The 19,582-nt window shown below is 47.4% G+C and overlaps 2 protein-coding genes across 15 annotated transcripts in view; one reads left to right on the top strand and one right to left on the bottom strand.

The window, feature by feature from the left end:
• RNF220 (ring finger protein 220) overlaps positions 1-18,337 on the bottom strand; it is a 249,947-nt gene extending 231,610 nt beyond the window's left edge. The window contains exons 1-2 of the mRNA XM_037500499.2: positions 18,143-18,337; positions 17,115-17,229 (exon numbers count right to left, since the gene is read on the bottom strand). The gene's annotated coding sequence lies outside the window, so the exon portion shown is untranslated. The remainder of the gene's footprint in view (positions 1-17,114; positions 17,230-18,142) is intronic.
• Positions 18,338-18,453: 116 nt separating this feature from the next.
• Positions 18,454-19,582, top strand: part of ERI3 (ERI1 exoribonuclease family member 3) — a 123,765-nt gene continuing 122,636 nt past the window's right edge. For 6 of the 14 annotated variants that reach the window (XR_008550348.1, XR_005122880.2, XR_005122881.2 and 3 more), the window contains exon 1: positions 18,652-18,855. Coding sequence is in view for 5 of the 14 variants with exons in the window: in XM_037499138.2 (XP_037355035.2) it covers positions 18,721-18,855 (135 nt within the window). In the remaining 9 variants the exon portion in view is untranslated. Of the gene's footprint in view, positions 18,856-19,582 lie in introns of all 14 variants that reach the window. The other 8 variants (XM_054691471.1, XM_037499135.2, XM_054691467.1 and 5 more) reach the window with 6 other exon arrangements.

The following is a 19,582-nucleotide window of genomic DNA, read 5'->3' as shown; positions in this document are numbered from 1 at the left end:
CATATGGAGCAGCAGGCCCCTCCTGTCTCGCCCACTGCCCCCCTCAGCAGTGTATTTCAGTAGATCTGCTTGGTCTACACCCCACTCTGTCTCTGGTGAATCCCCTCACCCCCGCACCTATGGCCTACACCCCAGTTCTTGTATATATAAATAAATAAAAATAAATCTTTTTTAAAACTTTTATTCATGAGGTCAAACAGGAGAAGAGAGCATGATCTCTCTTGGCCAGAGGAAATAATGTCTGAAGACTAACAATTGAAATGCTCAAGTTCCCCTGTTGCCAATATCTTTTCCCTGTGGATTGTGCTAGATGATTTCAGTTAACATTTACCTCTCTGGCTTTCCTCTATTTCGAGTTTCATTACAGTCTATACTGAAGCTTTCTTTCCTTAGATGTGTTAATACCACTGATTAGTAGTCAAATAACCATCCCCAAAAGCCTAGGACACAGTGGGTTCCTTTCATCACCAGCTGATTAAGTTAAATTCTCTCAAGGGCAACCTTATTTTCCTTATTTGTAAGTTCTCGGTACTAACTACAACAGTTTCATCTAGGAAGAGAAGACTAACTTGAACAAAAAATTACTGAATACTACAGATCATATGTAACCAAGAATGATACCGTATAAGAGAGTTATAACATCACAAATTAATAGATGTGAAGTTTCATCTTACCACTTTTTTGAAAACAATAATTATTTTTGGCAAAACTTGTGCCACTGACAAGCTGAACTAGCGGTTTCCAAATTTCTTGATCATGCAAGCTTAACAGAAAAAAAGCACACATTCCCCTAATATATGTATATTTACTTCTAAATTACTATCCCCGGCTAATATCTCAAGGTATAATATATGCTAGGACTAGAATTTATTATAATGTATGTAAATCCATATTTGAGATGTTCTTAATAATTTCAAAAAGTGTTTGCAAACATGATTAGCTTGTCATTATTTTTATCTGATATTCTAAGAGTGCCCACGAGGAGTAGAAGTGATTACTTGTGCTTGAGCTGTTTTGTATTATTTCCAAGTCATGTCTTCTTTGCAGGTATCTTTTCAAAGGCATCTTTCTATTCTCTGAAGATGTTTGGATAAAACTAGTTATTATAATGAGTAAATCCTTTAACTAGGCACAAGGTAACTATTAATAGAATGTCATAAGCACCACTGTTAACAGAACATATTGTTGAATTCCCATCTCCCCTCGGGACACATCATCTCCCTACATGACAGATGACTGAGTGACTTACCAAAGGAGGGTGTCTGTCTCAGTATATGCCAAATATCAGAAAAACCCAATTTCTTTTTTTTTTTTACATTAAAGATACATATAACCAGGATGAAGATGCATACATTGTGCAAGGATGAAAAAGGATGTAAAAATAAAATAAAATAAAATAAAATAAAATAAAAAAATAAAGATATATATATATATATATATATATATTTATTCTAGTACTTTACTCCTGACCTAAGGACTCATCTTTGAAGACCCCTAAGCTAGAGGATTGCCTGAAGTATAAGGTCAGAAGTTTTCTAGTTGACTTCCTAATTCTTAATCCAGAGCCTTCCCAAAAATGCTTTTTCAAGGAAGAAACATGTATATCTGGGTTATTTTGTTCACTTGCCTGGTGGGTGAGTCTACTCTGTCTGGAGCACTGGGAAGGGTTAGGGTTTTTTAGCCCAGTCATCTCAGCTTTAAGGTTATCAGAGCAAAACCCTAGAACTCAGCTCCCTCATGACAAGTTGGTGGCTTCTGTAAGAAAACACAGAAACTCAAATGGGCTTATTGAGGAAAGTGGCTTTTAGGAGAAGCTTGTTAGAGTCCCTCATTTCACTGAAGAGGAAGATGTGGGGTGAGGTGACCAAGGTCTCCAGACACTCGTGGCCCTGGAACTTTCTGAGACCCAGTCAGGGTCATCTCCATCCTATTTCTGCTTTGGGTCAAGGCCAAGAACATGGATGTTCCTTCTCCTGGAATAGTCTCTGCTTCCCCATTCCCCTGTAGTCTCCAGGAGCCCCAAAGCCTGGAAGCATCAGGGAGAGCAGGAGAAGGCTGTTGATTAGCCCATGGGGCAGTATCAGGAGGGGGCACCACAGGGTATGGGGCCATACTCCTACCACACAGACATCCTGCCCCAGGGCAGTGTCTGCCTTGCTCTCACCCCTCCTTCATTCCTGGCTGTCCCACTCTTTTCCCTCTCCCATGATACATCCTCTTCCACAGGTGCCCCAGGCTGCTCTGAAAGGCAAGAGACTGTGCCATACCCCATCCTCCCCACTACTCTCAGCTCATCTAGCGCTGGGTCACCACTTAAAAGCCACTAAGAGGTTGAGGGTCTTTTATCATCTGGAACCCCACTCTTTCCTGACTCTGGGAGCTCAGGATGGAGTCTCGTCAGTGTTCTACTGTACGTATCACTGAATCCTCTCCGCACCTCCCCTTTACTTTGAATGACTTAGAATGTGCATCCAAATAACTAGTTTGGGTGCCTGAGGCACCCTCTCAATGTCTCTTCCCAATAAGCAACAGAAGCTAACCATTCATGAGCACTTACTGATGCTAAACACTTTATATAGACTAACTCATTTAATCTTCACAGCGCACATTTATAGATGAGGAACCTCAGTCTCAGAGAAGCTAAAGCCTGTGCCTGAGGTCACCTAGCTAGTCAATGGTGAAGTTGGTATCTGAATCCAAGTAATCCAATTCTGCTCTTAGACACTATACTATGCACTAAGAAAAACTTTATATAGAAAATAATGTTTTCTCCACTTTTGTAATGTTTGACTAAAACATGGTAGGACATGCTATTGATTTATAGCTTCAAGATAAGTCTCCCCAGCTGTCCTCCAGCCAAATTGCTGGTGCCCTACAGACCTTCTTACACAGAAATACTGGAACTGCTGCTACAAATGCCCTTCATTTGGTTCCTCCTTGAGACCCTTGATATCCCCATAGATACCTTCATTGGTGGTCCTGTCTGCTCTCAAAGATATTCCTTTCCACTCCTCCAGGGAACACCTGCAGTGCTCACTAGCTGAATGTTTACTCCTCTTTCTGGAAGGAAGATGAAAGCAAGCAAGGAGAGCTGGGTACACAGACATCCATCAAGTGGGCTTTTGATCTGTCTGCCCGGGAAGCAGATTTCACACCCACACCAACTGCAACAAGTTTTACTAGTGAAGTTTCCTGTGATATCCCATCTAGTCTGGAATTGAGTCTGCACAGTGGTGAGGCCCCTTCAATGCCATGCCCCCCAAGGACTCAGGGCTTGCTCTGGAATGGGTGCAGTGAATACTGCAAATGATAGTACAGGACATGCAGTCAATTCCTGTAGAGACTGAGCGACACCAGGCCTCAAACTCAGAGTTCCTACTATGTGCAGCACTCATCCTGTGTCCATACTTGTTGCCACAACCAGCAGGACGGGAGAGACACTTGCTGGACACAAAGACCAGCCTTGCTCAGCGCTGTCCACCCACAAGCTTCTTAATTCTGATGCAGGACCAGCTAGGTAACCTGGGTGCAAGTGAAGAAACTGTTTCATGGCTCTCTGAAGTAAAAGGGATTCAGCGAACAGATGAGGGGACCATCAGGAGGGGCTGCCGGGTGGCAGCTGAAGAAGAAGAAAAGCAGTCTGTGAAGAGAAGGGCAGGGAACCAGCTGTGCCAGAGGCCAGACAGCTGGCTGGCCAGAAGAAGTCCTTTAGGATGTCGTTCAGGGCCCAAGATGCACCCTCAGCAGGGTAAGTTATTGCAATGCCCTTGCAAATATAAAGTGCTGTACAAACGCTAAATCTAGAATGGCTAATAATTTTGTTATGTTAAAGCATTCGTGTCAGGTAATTAATGTACTCATTGTGATCATTTAATTTTATGGCAGGTAGTGTAGGGCTGGACAGAAATAGGGCTCTTTGGCCCAGTCGTCTCATTTCTCTTTAGATAAGCCAGCACTGCGGTCTCCCTGATCTGCAGCACCAAGGTCCTGCTGGAGGCAGCCGCAGCAGGGGCTCAGCACATGGACCTGGGACCTCCTGGGTTTAAGCAATTTCATTTTCCTTGGCCCCTGGTGCCTAGAGGCCCTAGTGCCCCCTGGTGGTGCCTCAGGCAACACCATTTCCTCAAAAGAAATGCATTGCTAATTAGTGGGGAAAGAAGAAAATTAGCCTCCTTGCTTGATAGAAACTTCTTGCTTGATGAGTGTGCCTCAAAGCCATCAGGTGCTGTGCACAATAAGCGGGGAGTTGTTGCTGCTGCATGGTGCTCCTTGAGGGGCTGGCAGAGTCAAAAGCTCTGTTGTAGGTGGAGCAACTGGAGGGAACCAAGAGGTCCAGGCATACAGCCCAGAAAAGCCTGAAGGGAGGCAGTTCAGGCTCCTGCCCACAGTGCAGGCCACCACAGTGCTCTTGTGGAGAGGGAGCTCACCTAGTTCCTTGCCCAATCTACTGACGGCTCAGCTGGCATCAGTGACTGTATCTTCCCTTGGCCCTCTCTTCTTTCTCCAGGCCATCATGTCCCCGCTTCCTCAACTAACCTGAGTCAAGGCAAACCACTCATTATTTCCATAAGACCTCTGGTAATCTCTTCCATGGAAGCCCTTCCTGGCTAAGTACCAGGGAAGAACTTCACCTTATATCAACTCTCAGTGCTGTTCGGTATGCCAGCCCGGAGTGGAGCTTGAGAGTGTAAGGCTAGCCCTTGTATTGCTTTGAATGAGCCCTGAATCTCATACACATCTTCACCGACATAAATTTGCAGATGGCTGTCTCCATCTTGACCTTGATCCCTGTGTGCCTAGAGGTGGAAACCAGATGGCTTCTCCACAGTGGACATACTAAAGATTGGGTAGAGATTAACTAGAGTTTACAGAATCCTTGACAATGGTCAATTCTTATTCTCATATTCCCTCTCTCCCACCTATTCTCTGCTAGATATACCTCATTTCACTTCAAAGAATGAGGGTAAAGCAGCCTGCTTGCCCAGTAATTACTATATTTATAACTAAATAAGAAAGGCTTTGGGGAAGATACCCTTCACAGTGGCTTTCTTTGCTAAAGGCAGTAGGTGACATGGAGTCTGGAATACCTGCTCTGCTTCCTTGCGCCCTCCAGCCCTGCTCATGCTCAATCTCACATGTACTCCTCCACTTTGGGGTGAACTGCTATTGGGCCTGCACAACATTATAACTTGATGGGTCTTAGGATAGAGTTTTTATTAAAGAATAAAGCTGGGGCCTCCCTGGTGGCACAAGGGGTTAAGTCTCAGCACTATGAAGCAATCCGCAGCCACTGTAGCACGAGTTCGATCCCCAGCCAGGGAGCTGACCCACATGGCAGAGCAGACCTCTCCTGTCTTGCCCCCTGCTCCCCTCAGCAGTGTATTTCAGTAGATCTACCTGTTCTGCTCCCCACTCTGTCTCTGGTGAATTCCTCTCACCCCTCCCCCTACACCAATGGCCTGTACCCCAGTTCTTACATGCATAAATAAATCTTTAAAAAAATAATAAAATAAAGAATAAAGCTATAAGACCTGCCTAAGAAATCATGCAGCAGCAGGGAGAGAACAGGCCCACTGAAAGGTTTGAAGGGATACAAAATGGAGGTGAAGGGAGAATGATGTTTTCTCTACTACTGTTGTAATTTTCCCTATGGTTTTAATTTTACCAAATCCTACTCCAACAGTAACTTATTGTGTGCTAGGCACAGACCTAAGTCTTCACAGAGATTATTGTGATTAGTTTTATCCACACAATCTATGAAATAGTAGTAGTAGTAGTATTACCATTTTACAGAGGAGGAAATTGATACTTACGGAGGTTAAGTAACTTCCTAAGGAGCATGGAGTTGGTGACTAGTGGAGCAAAGTCTGAATCTCAGGACTAACTCCAAGTCCTATTCTTTAAATAGCCAGACTATTAGCTATTCTTTTCATGCCAATTGTCATGATAGAGAATGAGCAAAGATCGTGTGTGTGTGTGTGTGTGTGTGTGTGTGTGTGTGTGTGGATGGTAGGAAGGCTTCCAGAACATCTGTGCTGTAGTGTGCTGAAGAGCTTCAAGATTTCTAATTCATTCAGTCCTTTGGCCAACAAATATTCACCGAACACTAGTTAATATAGAATAAAACAGAGTGAAACAGAAATCTTGCCACTTCCCTTAGGAAGTTTCTCCTACCAGGGGAGGGTTGTTACTCAGGATAAGAGTAGACACCCACAGGAAAGGCTCTACTCATCTGCCCATGACAGCTCTGAAGGCTTGGCTATTTGACCCTAAGATGCAAACTGTTCTCCATCTCTGCTTGCAAAAGCTGACCCTGTGGGGCCTGAGCAGAGGTGTTGACAGTCTGGTCTTGAAGTTCTTTTCGATCCAGCCTATGTGTCAGTCTCTCCCTCTCAGGGATCTCCAGGCCCCAATGTCTCAGCAGCACCCCGTTCCACTTCATCATTAGAGTGATTGATTACTTTCTGCCTTATGGGCCCGAGTGTCTAATTATTCAGCAGCCACTTGTCTGCTTGCAAACTGGGTGAATTTTGGAGCTGCAGTTACACCGCTATCCCATTTATTATTATTTTTTTAGTTCAGCCTGGGAAATATCAACAACTAAATAATAATATTGATAACTTATATTTAGTAAGCACGTACTGTGTGCCAAAGCTACATAACAGATTTTAAACTTGTGTCAACCCTATAATAGAGGCCCTGGTCTACTGTTAATGGTAGAGGACGCAGTCAGCAAGCACAAGTAGCTCTTTTGGGTGGTATTCTGCCTGCACACTCAGACCACTAGGACAGGGGTCTGCTGCTTTCACCTCACACAATGAGGACCACCCCCGGCTGTAACATAGGGGCTTTGGACTGGTTCTCTTACCCACTGCCTTCCCCGAACAGGCATCTAGACATCTGTCAGGTCAGCTCCTTTCCCTGGGCTTCCCTTTTGCTTTTCCTAGGCCTTGGCTCATGCTGTTCCTTCTGCTCAGAATCCCTCTTCCCCCTTTTCCGCTGGTAAAATCCTTATTTTTCAAGCCTTGCTTTAATGTCATTCTGACCTCCCTGCCCTCCCCTGTCAGAATTAATTGCTCCCTCCTTTGTGTTGTTCAACAGCACTTATCACAGCGAACTGTAGTTACTTGTTTCACCACTCAGCCTGGGGGAAGAGACAGCAGAGGCTTGGTCTGATTCACCTCCTTGCCTCTGGCGCTGCCAGGATGAGTTTGCTGATGCCCACTGGGATTGGAGCAGGGGGGTGTGAAGCTTGATTGAGGACATCCTCAATCCCAGGATGGGACCTGGGTTTTCCTTATACGCCTGCTGTCCAGCCTCTTTCTCCAGGGCAGACCCAGCTGGATTTCAGATACTGACAGGATCCCCTCCTCTGGAATATCTGTCTTCTTCCCTTCCAGCCAAATATCCTTCAGTGGCTGGCCTGCCACCTATCTCCCTTCTGGTGCCCCCCCCCCCATCTGTGGTGCTCCCAGCTCTCCCCATTTAGCAGCATCTGCGGATTTCATTAACTCGCTACTTAACCCCTCTCGCTCAGATCAGCTCTGAAGATGATAAATCAGGCCTGGGGCTCATCCATGCAGCGGCCATCCTCTCTGTACCCTCCTCTAACGAGACTCTGGCTGCCCCTATTCATCACTAGCTGCCCTATCTCTCTCCCGCTCCCCCTCTTACCCCCCTGCACACGACCCCTATCCCTCCCACCCCAGTCCCTTCCTGAAGCCCTGTCTAAACAGCACCTCTAATTTTCCTGCCTCTATATAATCACCTTGCCTTCTCCTTCAGGCCCCAGGTCGCTACTACTCTCGACTATTTTCTCCTTCCTTCCAGTGCCTTTCTTATTTAAAGGCACTGACTTCCCTAAAAGGCACCACCCCAGATAAATCAGGGACAGAGTCTTTTATTAATTCTGTCCTGCATTTTCCCTGCTCTTAGAGACCTCTCCTCTCTAGGCCCCTTCTGTCACCTCCATCTGCCTTCATTCTGTCTCCCCTTCTACTCCTCTTTCTCACCTTCATTCCCAGCCTGTGCAGGAGAAAGTGATGAAGAAGGTGGAGCACCCTGTCTGGCTCCCAACAGGCTCTTGAAAAATATCAATTAAGCCCAAATTGGAATCTTCCCCATTCGAGTATCCCTTACCCTTCCTGGGTCTGGATGGATACTGACCCAGTCTCCAGTTAGCACCTTTTCACTGGGGGTAGGAGGAGGGGTGTCAAGGCCATTGAATGTTCACTCAGCACCCTCTCCAATGTGGGCTTTTGTCAGGTGCTATTTCTACAGTGTCTTCATTACCTCCTAATTGGCCAAATCTCTTTTCTTTATTTTTCTTGTTAAAGACAGATTTAAAGAACGAGTTCAGTAGCTCAGCCATTTTCAGACCATCATTAATTTCCCGCCTTCTTATTTATTAATGGGGCAACTTCCTTGCTGGTATTTCTTGTTCCCTGGATATCTCTGTAAAAGCCTGCCTGGCTCACGCCGCCCCTGGGACTAGTGCTAACTCACTCTGACTTTGTGCTGCCCTCAGCTGCTCTGGCATTCCTCCACAGCCCCCTCCTTGGTCAAGGTTCCTCCACCCACAGCCTGCAGAGAGGAGCATCAGGAGTACCCCTGTGTTCTAGGCAGAGGCTTCCTTCTCACGCATGAAGAGGATTTGAGACCCTGAGTCCTCTCCATCCCTTCTCTCCTTCCACAGTGCTCCAGTCCTACACTAAGCTGAAAGCCTGCTCTCTCGACTCCTTGAGACCCTGAGAAAATAAAAAGGAAACTAGAGCATAGGGAGGTACAATGACTTATCCAGGGTCACTCTGTGTAGAAGGGGTAAAGCCAGTTTTGCCTGGTTCTGTTGTAGAGCAGCCCCGATACAAGACGGGGTGCCTGACTGTGGGTCCTCACCCGCGCGCTTAAAAGGACTTATCAATGCTCTACTGCAGGCACACGTGAAAGGTTAATAAAAGGTTTATTTACAAGGGAAGGGAAATGAGGAAATGTACAGCTCTGGGAGAAAAGTGGGAGACAAAGTTTTAAATGAGTCCTACCCGATCCGCCGATCAGGAATCCCAAAATGGCGCTCTGAGAGCTGGCCGCCAGCCAGGAGCGGTGAAGCCAGGAGGCGAGCGATCGCGAGCCAGAGAGAGAGCAAGGCCCACGTGTTTGGTTTTTATATCCAACCTGGCTGCCCAACTCCACCCTCAGGTCCCAGCCACCCTCCCCTTGGTGGTGATGGGATTTGTCTTTCCCAATGTCCTGATGGCTTTAGTCTGGAGTGGGGGTGGAGTCCACAAAGCCTGTATGAGATTATCTCAGGACATCCTTTCCCCCTAACAATTCCCCCCTTTCACTTTTTGCCACCATTTCCATGGTGATGAAGATCAAACATATGGCTAGAGACAAATATTATACTGCTAGTCCTGCAGAACTAGTGCGCTTATGGTGACCAACGCAAGGAATGTTACTTTGGGCTGGTCAACCGCGGGTGTAACTTGGAAACCACGCTGGGCGCCAAACTGTTGTAGAGCAGCCCCGATACAAAACGGGGTGCCTGACTGTGGGTCCTCACCCGCGCGCTTAAAAGGACTTATCAATGCTCTACTGCAGGCACACGTGAAAGGTTAATAAAAGGTTTATTTACAAGGGAAAGGGAAATGAGGAAATGTACAGCTCTGGGAGAAAAGTGGGAGACAAAGTTTTAAATGAGTCCTACCCGATCCGCCGATCAGGAATCCCAAAATGGCGCTCTGAGAGCTGGCCGCCAGCCAGGAGCGGTGAAGCCAGGAGGCGAGCGATCGCGAGCCAGAGAGAGAGCAAGGCCCACGTGTTTGGTTTTTATATCCAACCTGGCTGCCCAACTCCACCCTCAGGTCCCAGCCACCCTCCCCTTGGTGGTGATGGGATTTGTCTTTCCCAATGTCCTGATGGCTTTAGTCTGGAGTGGGGGTGGAGTCCACAAAGCCTGTATGAGATTATCTCAGGACATCCTTTCCCCCTAACAGTTCCACAGCTTGAGCTTTGACTCAATGCCAGCCTGCTTCAGTGCAGAAAGGCCATGTTTAGAAGTGTTGATACAGGGTCTCCCCTGGTGGCGCAGCGGTTGAGCGCTGGGCTGCAAGGCTGCCCGCAGCCTCTGCAGCACCAGTTCGTCCCCTGGCTGCTGGCGAGGGTCCCACCAAAAAACCAAACCAAAACAAAACAAAACAAACAAACAAAATATATATATGTGTGTGTGTGTGTGTGTGTGTGTGTGTGTGTGTGTGTGTGTGTGTGTGTTGATACAGAGGGGGAAACCAGGACCAGAGAGGAGGCAGTAGGAAACAGCAGTTGTAGTGGCACTAGGAACTAGTAGTGGCCTGAGGATTAGCAGGGCTGTGGTCAGCACACTGTATTGGGTGACCCATCTCTTCCTTCTAAATCTTGACCTCTGTGTGCCACATTTTATCCTCCCACACCAGTCAGCTAAAGGACTCATGTTCTAATGGTGACATTACTAACACATGGGAGCAGCTGTCTTTCCATGCCTCTGGGTCTGTGCACACAGCTCCCTTTGAGGCCTTTTGAAAGTTTTCGGTTGTTCTGTTTGATTCCGGTTTTCCAGGAGCCTCAGTCCTTCTCTCCAGGTGAGGGGCTGACCCTTCTACTTCCCACAGACTCCTGCCCATATACAGGTAAGAGTCAGTAATCCCTGGGCTCCTTGATGAACAGCTCCCCAGGCCTGAGTCTGAGAATATGTTGATCCCTTTAATAGGCACACTGGGCTTTGTGGTAAGATCCTGTCAGGATCCTCCCTGATGTTTTATAGTCAGGAATAGTCCTGCTATCCCCTGGGCTCTGAGTCCATACCCAGGTGAGACCCTGTTGTACCGGCCTCAGTTGCTAGTACCTGCCTCCACATTGCTGGTGAGTGATGAGGTTTGAAGAGGCAGAGATTCTAAGTCAGGGTGCACATCTTATGCAGACAGTCCCAAGGCCCCTGTGGCTGCCACCAAATGCTGCCACAGCTCTTTTCTTTGGAAAAGAAAGTGCTAGTTAGGCCCTTTGAGAATCAAGGAAAGGGAGATGAGAGAGAGAAGTGAGGGCAAAATCATCCTGCCCATTTGGGGCCTGGGCAGCCCTCCATCAGCAGTAGCTGGGAGCAGCAGCAGTGCTGGGGAGGTTCCCCTGGGGCCAAACCCTAAGAGTCGTGTTTTTACACTAAAAGACCTTGTTTCTTGTCTTGTCCTGGTCATAACCCTGCTTAATAGAGGCATTAAGATGAATGATTGAAGCTGCCTCTTTCCCTGAAACTGCAAAGAGGGGCAGCTTGGGTGACCCTGGACAGAGGGGACACTGTAGGGATGAGATTGAGGTAGGAGGGAATCTATAAAGCAGGCCCCTTGAACATGGAGCCTAGTTTTGTAGACTGAAATCTCTCCTGCAACATAAGTGCTCCCCAAAGGCTGTTTCATCCAGCAGGGTTTCTGCATACTGACCTTATGGCTGCCCTCTGCTCCCCAGCATTATTGGTGGGGGGCCGCTGATGCAAGCAGGAGAGGTTACTACAGGTGGATAAGGAAAGACAGGCACTTTTGCATATATAGGTTTTCAAAAGGGCTTTGATAAGCTTCTATACAGCTTTTCATATTTATACAAACAATAGCTAATTGGGAACTCCCTGAATGTTCCAGGGGCTGCACTTTACATGCACTAGCACACTGACTATCGCAGCGGCCTCATAATACAGGCAGAAATGTTATCCCCAACTTACAGATGAGAAAACCGAAGCTTAGAGAAGTTAAGCCACTTGTCCGGGGTCACCCAGCTAACAAGTAGTGGAGCTGGCCTATGAACCAGGTGGTCTGATTCAAAGCCTGTGCTTGTCACCTCTATCATGTGCTACCTCCAGTTTTACAAATTGACAACACAGCCTGGAATTGGGAGGAAGGCCCGGCAGGACCAGGGTTTTTGTATCAGATAGGGAATTGATTTAGAGGTCAGAGACAACTGTTAGGGATAAACGGGCTCATCTCTGGCTGGGGCCGCAGAAGCGGTGGGGCCCCAGGGAGCATCGCCGAGACAGGCCTCATTTACCATGTTTATGACAGGTCTGGCAGCGGGCAGCTCAGGGAAAGCCACCCCTTCAGAGATGACACCGAACACTTTGGGACAGAAAATGTCTTGCTTTTTGTCTCCTCCCAGCCCCCGCTCTGCACCTTGTACCTGGTCCTTTGCTGGACCTAAATACAGATGCAAAATAAAAGTGAATAACCACAGCAGTCTTGAACCAATTTCAGTGGGGAAAAAAAATGCTCTGTGTCTGCTGATAGGAGCAGACAGATTTGGGAAAGACAGGTAGGTGTGCCACAGAGATTGCACTAAAAAACATGCTATTCCAGGGTCTCCCTGGTGGCGCAAGGGGTTAAGATGCAACCTATGAAGCAATCCGCAGCCTCTGCAGCACGAGTTTGATCCCCGGCCAGGGAGCAACCCACATGGTGCAGCAGACCTCTCCTGTCTCCCCCGTTGCTCCCCTCAGCAATGTTCTTTGGTCAATCTGCCTGTTCTGTTCCCCACTCTGTCTCTGGTGAATCCTCTCACCCCCGACACCTCTGGCCTGTACCCCAGCTCTTGTATGCATAAATAAATAAATCTTTAAAAAACAAAAAACCATGCTATTCCACATGTGGTCTGAGGACCAGCAGACACGCATCACCAGGGAACTTGTTAGAAATGCAGAATCTGAGGCCTTCCCAGACCCACATAATCACAATTTGCATTTTAACAAGATCTCCAGGTGACTGGAATGTACATTAAAGTTTGAGGAGCACCGCTCTAACACAGAACTGACCCAGTCACTGCTCTGCTTTCACCCCTGCAGTGGCTCGCTATTGCCCTCAAGATCAAGTCCAAACACATACAGAGGGACTGCTTATAACATTATGCATGCTCTAACTCTTACCTATTTCATCAAACACCTCTCCCGCCCCTCACCTTGTCATACTTTCTGTTCCAGTAGTACGGAGTTTCACCCCATCCACATGTGGATTATTTGTCTAGTGTCTTTGTTCACATTTTTCCCTTTGCTAGAACACCTTCTCCTCTTCACTCTTCTTTTTCCTTGACCTGGGAAATTCCTGCTCAATCCAGGAACTGAATGTAATATAGAGGCAGTCTTTTTGACTTGGTGAGAGAGTGCCATGTTTTCACACAGTCATGAGGACAGGTCAAGCAGAGGCATTCAAGGCCAACACTCACAGTATACTAGTGACAAATGCTGGTGGAACAGTTTGGATTGATCCTTGGGTACAACTGAGGCTTTTTAAGGAACATTGCTAGGGACTGGTATTTGTATAGGAGCAGAAGGGAGCCTAGAATTAGTGGCACTCATGTTTTCAGGGTAATATAAACTCATTGGTACTACCAGCTCATAGGCAGGCAGCAGGGAAGAGCGGGCAAAGGAGAGTCCTAGAGCCCTTAGTGGTGTTTTCAGGCTTTTAATGATCTTTCTACGCCATTTGTAGTGAGGCAACCAGGTGCAGAGCAGGCAGGGGAGCCGGGGGACCGGGAGGCTGCTAGGCCTAGCCCTTTACCCTCTCTGGGCTCTCTGGCATTCTCTTGTGGTCTCCCTGCTGCTCTCCACCAAACCTTCCTCTGCCAATCTTAAATGCGCCATTTCTTGGCTCAGGTGTGCCCACTTAATGCATGCCTATGCCACACACCAGGGGTCCACCATCAGGCATGCGTTGTCAGGACCTTTAGTCTGAGCCCGAGTTCTAAGGATGTACCCATGCTGCTGGCAGGGAATTTTAAATAGCAAGCAGATGACACTGGGAATTGGGATAAGGCATATACAGGTGACCCAGTAGCATCTTAGGCCCAGAGGAGATTACAATGATCTCAGGGTTAATGGACAACCTTTTCTGATACAGAATTGATAACAGAGCCAAGAGGTGGCAGAGAGTGGTTCTAGCCATGGAGCCTCTGGAAATAGGGAAGTAGGCTGGTTCTTAGAACCAGAGAATGGAGTGTCTCAAAGATCAAGTTGGGATTGAGAAGAGAGGTCATAGTGGGAGTGGCAGTGGGGACATGAGAATGATTTCAGACAAAGCTTGGGCTGGAAGGAAAACTTACCCAATCTCTAGGATTATTATCTCCTTTTTGCTTTGGTTGAGTTCAATAGAACCAAAACTCTACTTTTTCTTCCCTTCTGAGCACCAGATCTGGAAGAGGCCTGGGACCCCAATCTTTCTAGGGATGCTTTGGTTCTGACAAGTGGCTGGACAGCTCAAGCCAAACTTCTACAGTTGCAACAGGGCCACACTTCTGGAGCATGTGACTCTGAACCCTGTCTGTCACAGTGGGCAAGGCAGAGGGATGTGAGAGCACAGTGGGGGTGGGGAAGGTGTATTACTGGAGAGGGGACAGAGAAAGCAGAGAGTAGAGCAGCTTGGGGAAGACAGCCTCCCTGGGCAGGTGGCTCCATTTGATTTCCGATTTAAAGGGGGAGGCTTAGATAGCCAAGAAGAAAAAGGCTAATAAGAAAAATATTAAACTGCAGTGTGTGTGTCCCCAGGGACTTCCTGTTGCCATGACTGACCTCCCAGAGAGCGCCATTCGTTCCCGAGCATGGCAGCTTTATAGGCACTTGTAGGCCTGCAAAGAACACCAATTTGCTGCTGCAGTTTGTTTTGATAACTGAAACTTTCAATAAATCTATATTAAAATCAAAGGGAAAATTAACTAGGCCCCAGTGAGGGGCCCGGAGATAAGGGAGCACATTACCACCCTGGCCTTAGCCACCCCACATCCGTCTCTTAGTTCAGATTCAGGTCACAAGGGAGATGAATGGCTCAGGCTCATGGGGAACAGCCCCAGGGAGAGCAGGGTGAAGAAAGCATGGCCAAGTCCAGCCTCCCTGCCCTGAAAGGGAGAAGACTGAGGACTGGGGTAGGGGTAGGGGCGAGGAGATGGGGGGGAGGTGGTAATCACAGTAGGAAGAGGAGTTGAACAGAAGGGCAGGGGAGAGGTGAGAATAATAGTAGTAACAGTTGATATTTACTGAATTTTTTATGCCAGATATTGTGCTAAGCATGTTTCTAATTAATTCTAATAACAGGTAGGTATTACTATAACTTCTACTCTAGGAATGAAGAAACCGAGCTTGGCGAGGTATAGAACTTGCCTCAGGTTATAGACTGAGCCAGGACTCAGACCTGAGCAGGCTCTCTAAGCGCATATCCCTGGTAACTGCACTATGCTCTCTACGGAGTTTACAGGGACTCAGAATGGCATCTTTTCCCTCAGTTCTCAGATAGAATGTTTTCAGATCCTGCCCAGGTTCGCACAACTGTGCCAAGTTTAGGCGCTGCCATATACTGCCCTTGGTCCTGGGCTCTCTGACCTTCAATGGCTGGTTAACATTCCAGCTTTGAAGGCCATCTTGTGGTTTTGCTGGTGGTCTGACAAGGCAATGTGAAAAAACTTTCTTTAGTTCCTGCTCTCAATGTTCACTTCAGCTCAGTCACTTTATCTCGGAGCTGCCTGAGGTATATTTATGTGTCTTGTGTAAGAGACTCAGTTTACGTTTCCAAAAATCTGCTTGCCTCATGTGTACCCTCCATGCGCCCACCCAGGGTCTTGGCTACTTGTATTTTGGGTAGCTAGCTGTTCACTACTCTTACCTCACTGAACATCCAGTTGTCTCCTTTGCCCTCTGAGAGGATGATTAGGTTTCGATACTCTGTGGTGGGACTGCAGCAGGCCTAATTTGACCAAACCAGAGACTACGACTCCTCTTACCATTTCTACTCTCAGATGAATCACCATGGCTTAGGGTGTGGGATCTGGCTCCCCCGGTGGCTTATTGGAGTTCTGGGGTATTACAACCCTTCCTTTCCCCTTGTCTGAAAAGTGATGGGTCTATGTGGGCTATACAACAGAGGAACTAGCTGTGTTTTCTTTTAAACTCTGGTCAACTTGATATTACACAACCTTGCATATTCTTTTCTTCTTTCCCTGCCTCACTTCCTCCCCCACCCCTTTTTCTGCCTTGGGATTATACAATATTCCAAAATGGGAACTGACCCCCCCCAAACACACACAGTTGAAAATCTTTGTATAACTTTTGATTCCCTCCCAAACTTAACTACTAGTAGCCTGCCATTGACTTACTAATAACATAAAGCTGATTAACCTATATTTTGTATATTATATACTGAATTCTTTAAATGACATAAGCCAGAGAAAAGAAAATCACAAATGGATTATTGTAAAGGTGTTCACCCTTATCACTTCACTTTGAGTAGGTTACAGAGGAAGAGGAAGGTTTGAAACAATTCTGTGTATAAGTGGATCCTCACAGTATAAACCTAGTTGTTTAAAGGTCAACTGTACTTCCCAATGAAGTACCATATAAGGTTTGCCTCTGGTTGTTTTCCAGGACATCAGAAAACAGAGGGAATCACAACAGAGCCAGAGTTTTGAAAGGAGGCAAATGCTGGGTTAGGTGGCACTGCACCTAACTGAGTGCAGTTAGGTGGCACTGTACCTAACTCAGTATATACTGAGTTTTTAAACCATCCCATTATTTGAATGCATTTTGCCTGGTCTTTATTTAAAAAGATCTTACAGTCAACTTCCTGAGGTCCCAGAAGCATCAAGAAGGAAAAGAACACATTCTGAGGAAGTCAGGGGAAACTTGGAAGGCTCCATGAAGGATAGTTGGGGCTGAATCTGAAAGAAATCCTCCAACCCAGATAGTATAGGTTCTTTTCATTCTTAGAGGCAAGAAAGTTGGCTGTGCCCTATTCCCTCACCAGACTCAGGATATAACAAAACCAAAGACAGGAGAAGCCACCTCAGGACCTCTTACTTGTCTACTTTTATTTATCTATTTAATTATTTATTTCCTGTTCTTCCTCTCCCTTCACCTCCCCAATATAATGCCTCTTGACAATACAGATTTTGTGTATTATTCACCATTAAATCCTTAACAACAGAAATAACTCCTGACACTTAGCAGAAACACTGTAAATACATGTTGACTGGTTGATTAATTGGGATTAAGTCTAGATGATAGAAGGTGAAGACCCAATTTCAGTTCTAAGAATTGGTACACACAGATATGCCTCTACTTTACTGACCTTAAGTGACATCTGTTGTTGATGGTTATTCTCCCATTTGTCCACATTTATTGTGTGCCTGTTTTATGCCTGGCATCTTCCTGGATATTACAGCATAAACAATATGGAAATAATCCTTAAAGGAGAGATAAGGAAATAGGCAATTATAAAACAATGTGATAAATTCTGCAGGTGCAGAATAGAATCACCTAGCTCATTAAATGGGATTAACCCTCCAAGGAAGGCATTTCCAGCTCAGGTGGGAAACATGAGGTTAAGGTCAGATTTAAGGTCAGAAGTAAAGCCCCCAAAATGACATCAGTTAAAAAAATATGCATACCTCCCTGGTGGCCTAGGGGTTAAGCCTCAGTGCTATCACTGCTAAGGCCTGAGTTCCATCCCCAGCCAGGGAGCTAACCCACATATGGCGCAGCAGACCTCTCTTGTCTCACCCAGTGCTCCCCTCAGCAGTGTATTTCAGTAGATCTATCTGTTCTGCTTCCCACTGTGTCTCATGAATCCACTTACCCTGCCCTGCCCCCCATTCTTCCCCCCCCACACACACCTCTGGCCTACAACCCAGTTAGTTTTTCGGGGGGCAGGGGGCAGAGAGGGAAGCAGATGGCAGACAGAAGACTTGATGATGGAAGCTGGACCCAGAAAATCATTTCTGATTGATTGGGGGGGGGGGCGTATCAAAGCTATCAGTGGCTTGACCAAGGCTGAGATTTCCTACCTCAGAAGCTGGTACTCATGACTCCCCAGAGAGCCATAACCAAGATGAAGCACATTTCTGTCGCTAGCTAGAGTTCCAGTATCCTTTTAGCTCTGAAGTCCTTCTGGAGCCAACCTCAATAAATCAGTCCCATCTTCTCTAGGAAGGCCCTTCCGAAATCTAAACACTTTCTTCTTAGCCTAAAAGCTCTCTTCCTTCCTATCAAATCACCCCCAGACCTACATCAGAGTAGATAATCATAAGACTTGTTGTATGAAGGAGTCCTGGGAAGGTGTCATCTATATGTAACGTCACCTTATGAACCCATACTCACCTGATGGCATATATTGGAAGGTGAGAAAACCGAGGTGGGGGCCCTGGATCGCTCTAGGCCTTAGAAAGTTTTCGTGTTTAAAACATTTCCTTCACAGTTCATGAGTAAGCCCGCTTCACGCTCTTCTGAATACGTGCAACTTTGAAACTACAAGTACCATGAGGCCAGTCACTGGGACTCACCATCTTGACACACTTTAGCGCATGTCGGCAGCAGAGTAGGCATTTGGGGAGGAGAAGCCCCGCCCACCTGCAGCCTATTGGTCGAAAGGGCATGCGGCGGGCTCAGCGGTTGGCCACCATACCCGCCCGTCCTCTGCGTCGACCCGGGTCAGAGTGCGCGGAGGTGAGTCGGTGTGTTGTGGACTCGTGGTGCTGGCTGCCGCTGTTGAGGCGGCCGGGAACGGGCGGTGGGGAGCAGGCGGAGCTGGCCCTGCCTCTGCTTGGCCAGCGCCGTAGTCGGCGCGGGCCGCGCCAGCCGCCATAAACTGCCCTGAGCGCCTGCTGAGGCCGAGGGGGACGTCGGGGCCTGCACTTGGAGGGAGCCTGCCGCACTGGCCCCGAGGAAGGGGCGTTGCCATGGCGACAGCCTCTCCCGCCGCTGACGGGGGGCGGGGGCGGCCCTGGGAAGGAGGGCTGGTCTCCTGGCCCCCAGCCCCACCCATTACGCTCCCCTGGACTTGGATGGGCCCGAGTTGGGGGCAACACCCCGGGGTGGGTGACGCGGAGAGGCCCCTTCAGATTGGGCCCGGGTTAATGCATGTGGGGTGAGGGTCGCGGTGCGCGCAGTTTGTGCAGCCTGGGATGCTGCCCATGTGCTCACCCTGGTTGCTTGATCTGCGGAGTAATATTCTGGTGGAGAGGGAGTGGGGCAGGGCTTTGCAAGAACGGCTGCGTGAGGTGATGAAGTGTACTGACTTCTTACCTGGGATACTAGGGGAGCGGAAGAGAGATTTGACCAGAGAAGATAAAAAGTCAAATAGGGAGACAGTAGACAGAACATTGACTATCCTCTGTCCCCAACACACATACAAACACAAGGTTAGCAATTTATCTCGTTGTAGATCATAGCTGTGGTGGTAGTGATGGTGGAAGGAGTGAGAAAGGAATATAATCTGGCTAGCTTTCTGTTTGCTTTTCTTGCAAATGGTCCAGCATCAGGTGTTTTCTTCGTAAAATAAACAAACAAAACTTGAGCTTGGATTGGGGCCGTGACTGCAAGTTCTTGCAAAAAATAATTGTTCCTTGTTGATCTGAAGATACTGAATGTGGCCTCTCATTGGGGATTTGGATTCTGTCCTTAGGGCTGGATTTTGCAAACTGGTAGTACTGTCATTGCCTCTGCTACAGATCTCTGGCCACTTCTTGGCATTAGTTCTTGTCAGACTTTTTATCAGTCTTCCAGCTGAAGGGCAAGAAATAACATGAATCCCATTGGCTA

Source organism: Talpa occidentalis, unplaced genomic scaffold (genome assembly GCF_014898055.3).
Source record: "Talpa occidentalis isolate TD23 unplaced genomic scaffold, MPIMG_talOcc4v2.1 talOcc4.9, whole genome shotgun sequence".
Classification (NCBI taxonomy): domain Eukaryota; kingdom Metazoa; phylum Chordata; class Mammalia; order Eulipotyphla; family Talpidae; genus Talpa; species Talpa occidentalis.
This window is presented reverse-complemented; position numbering and strand designations above follow the sequence as displayed.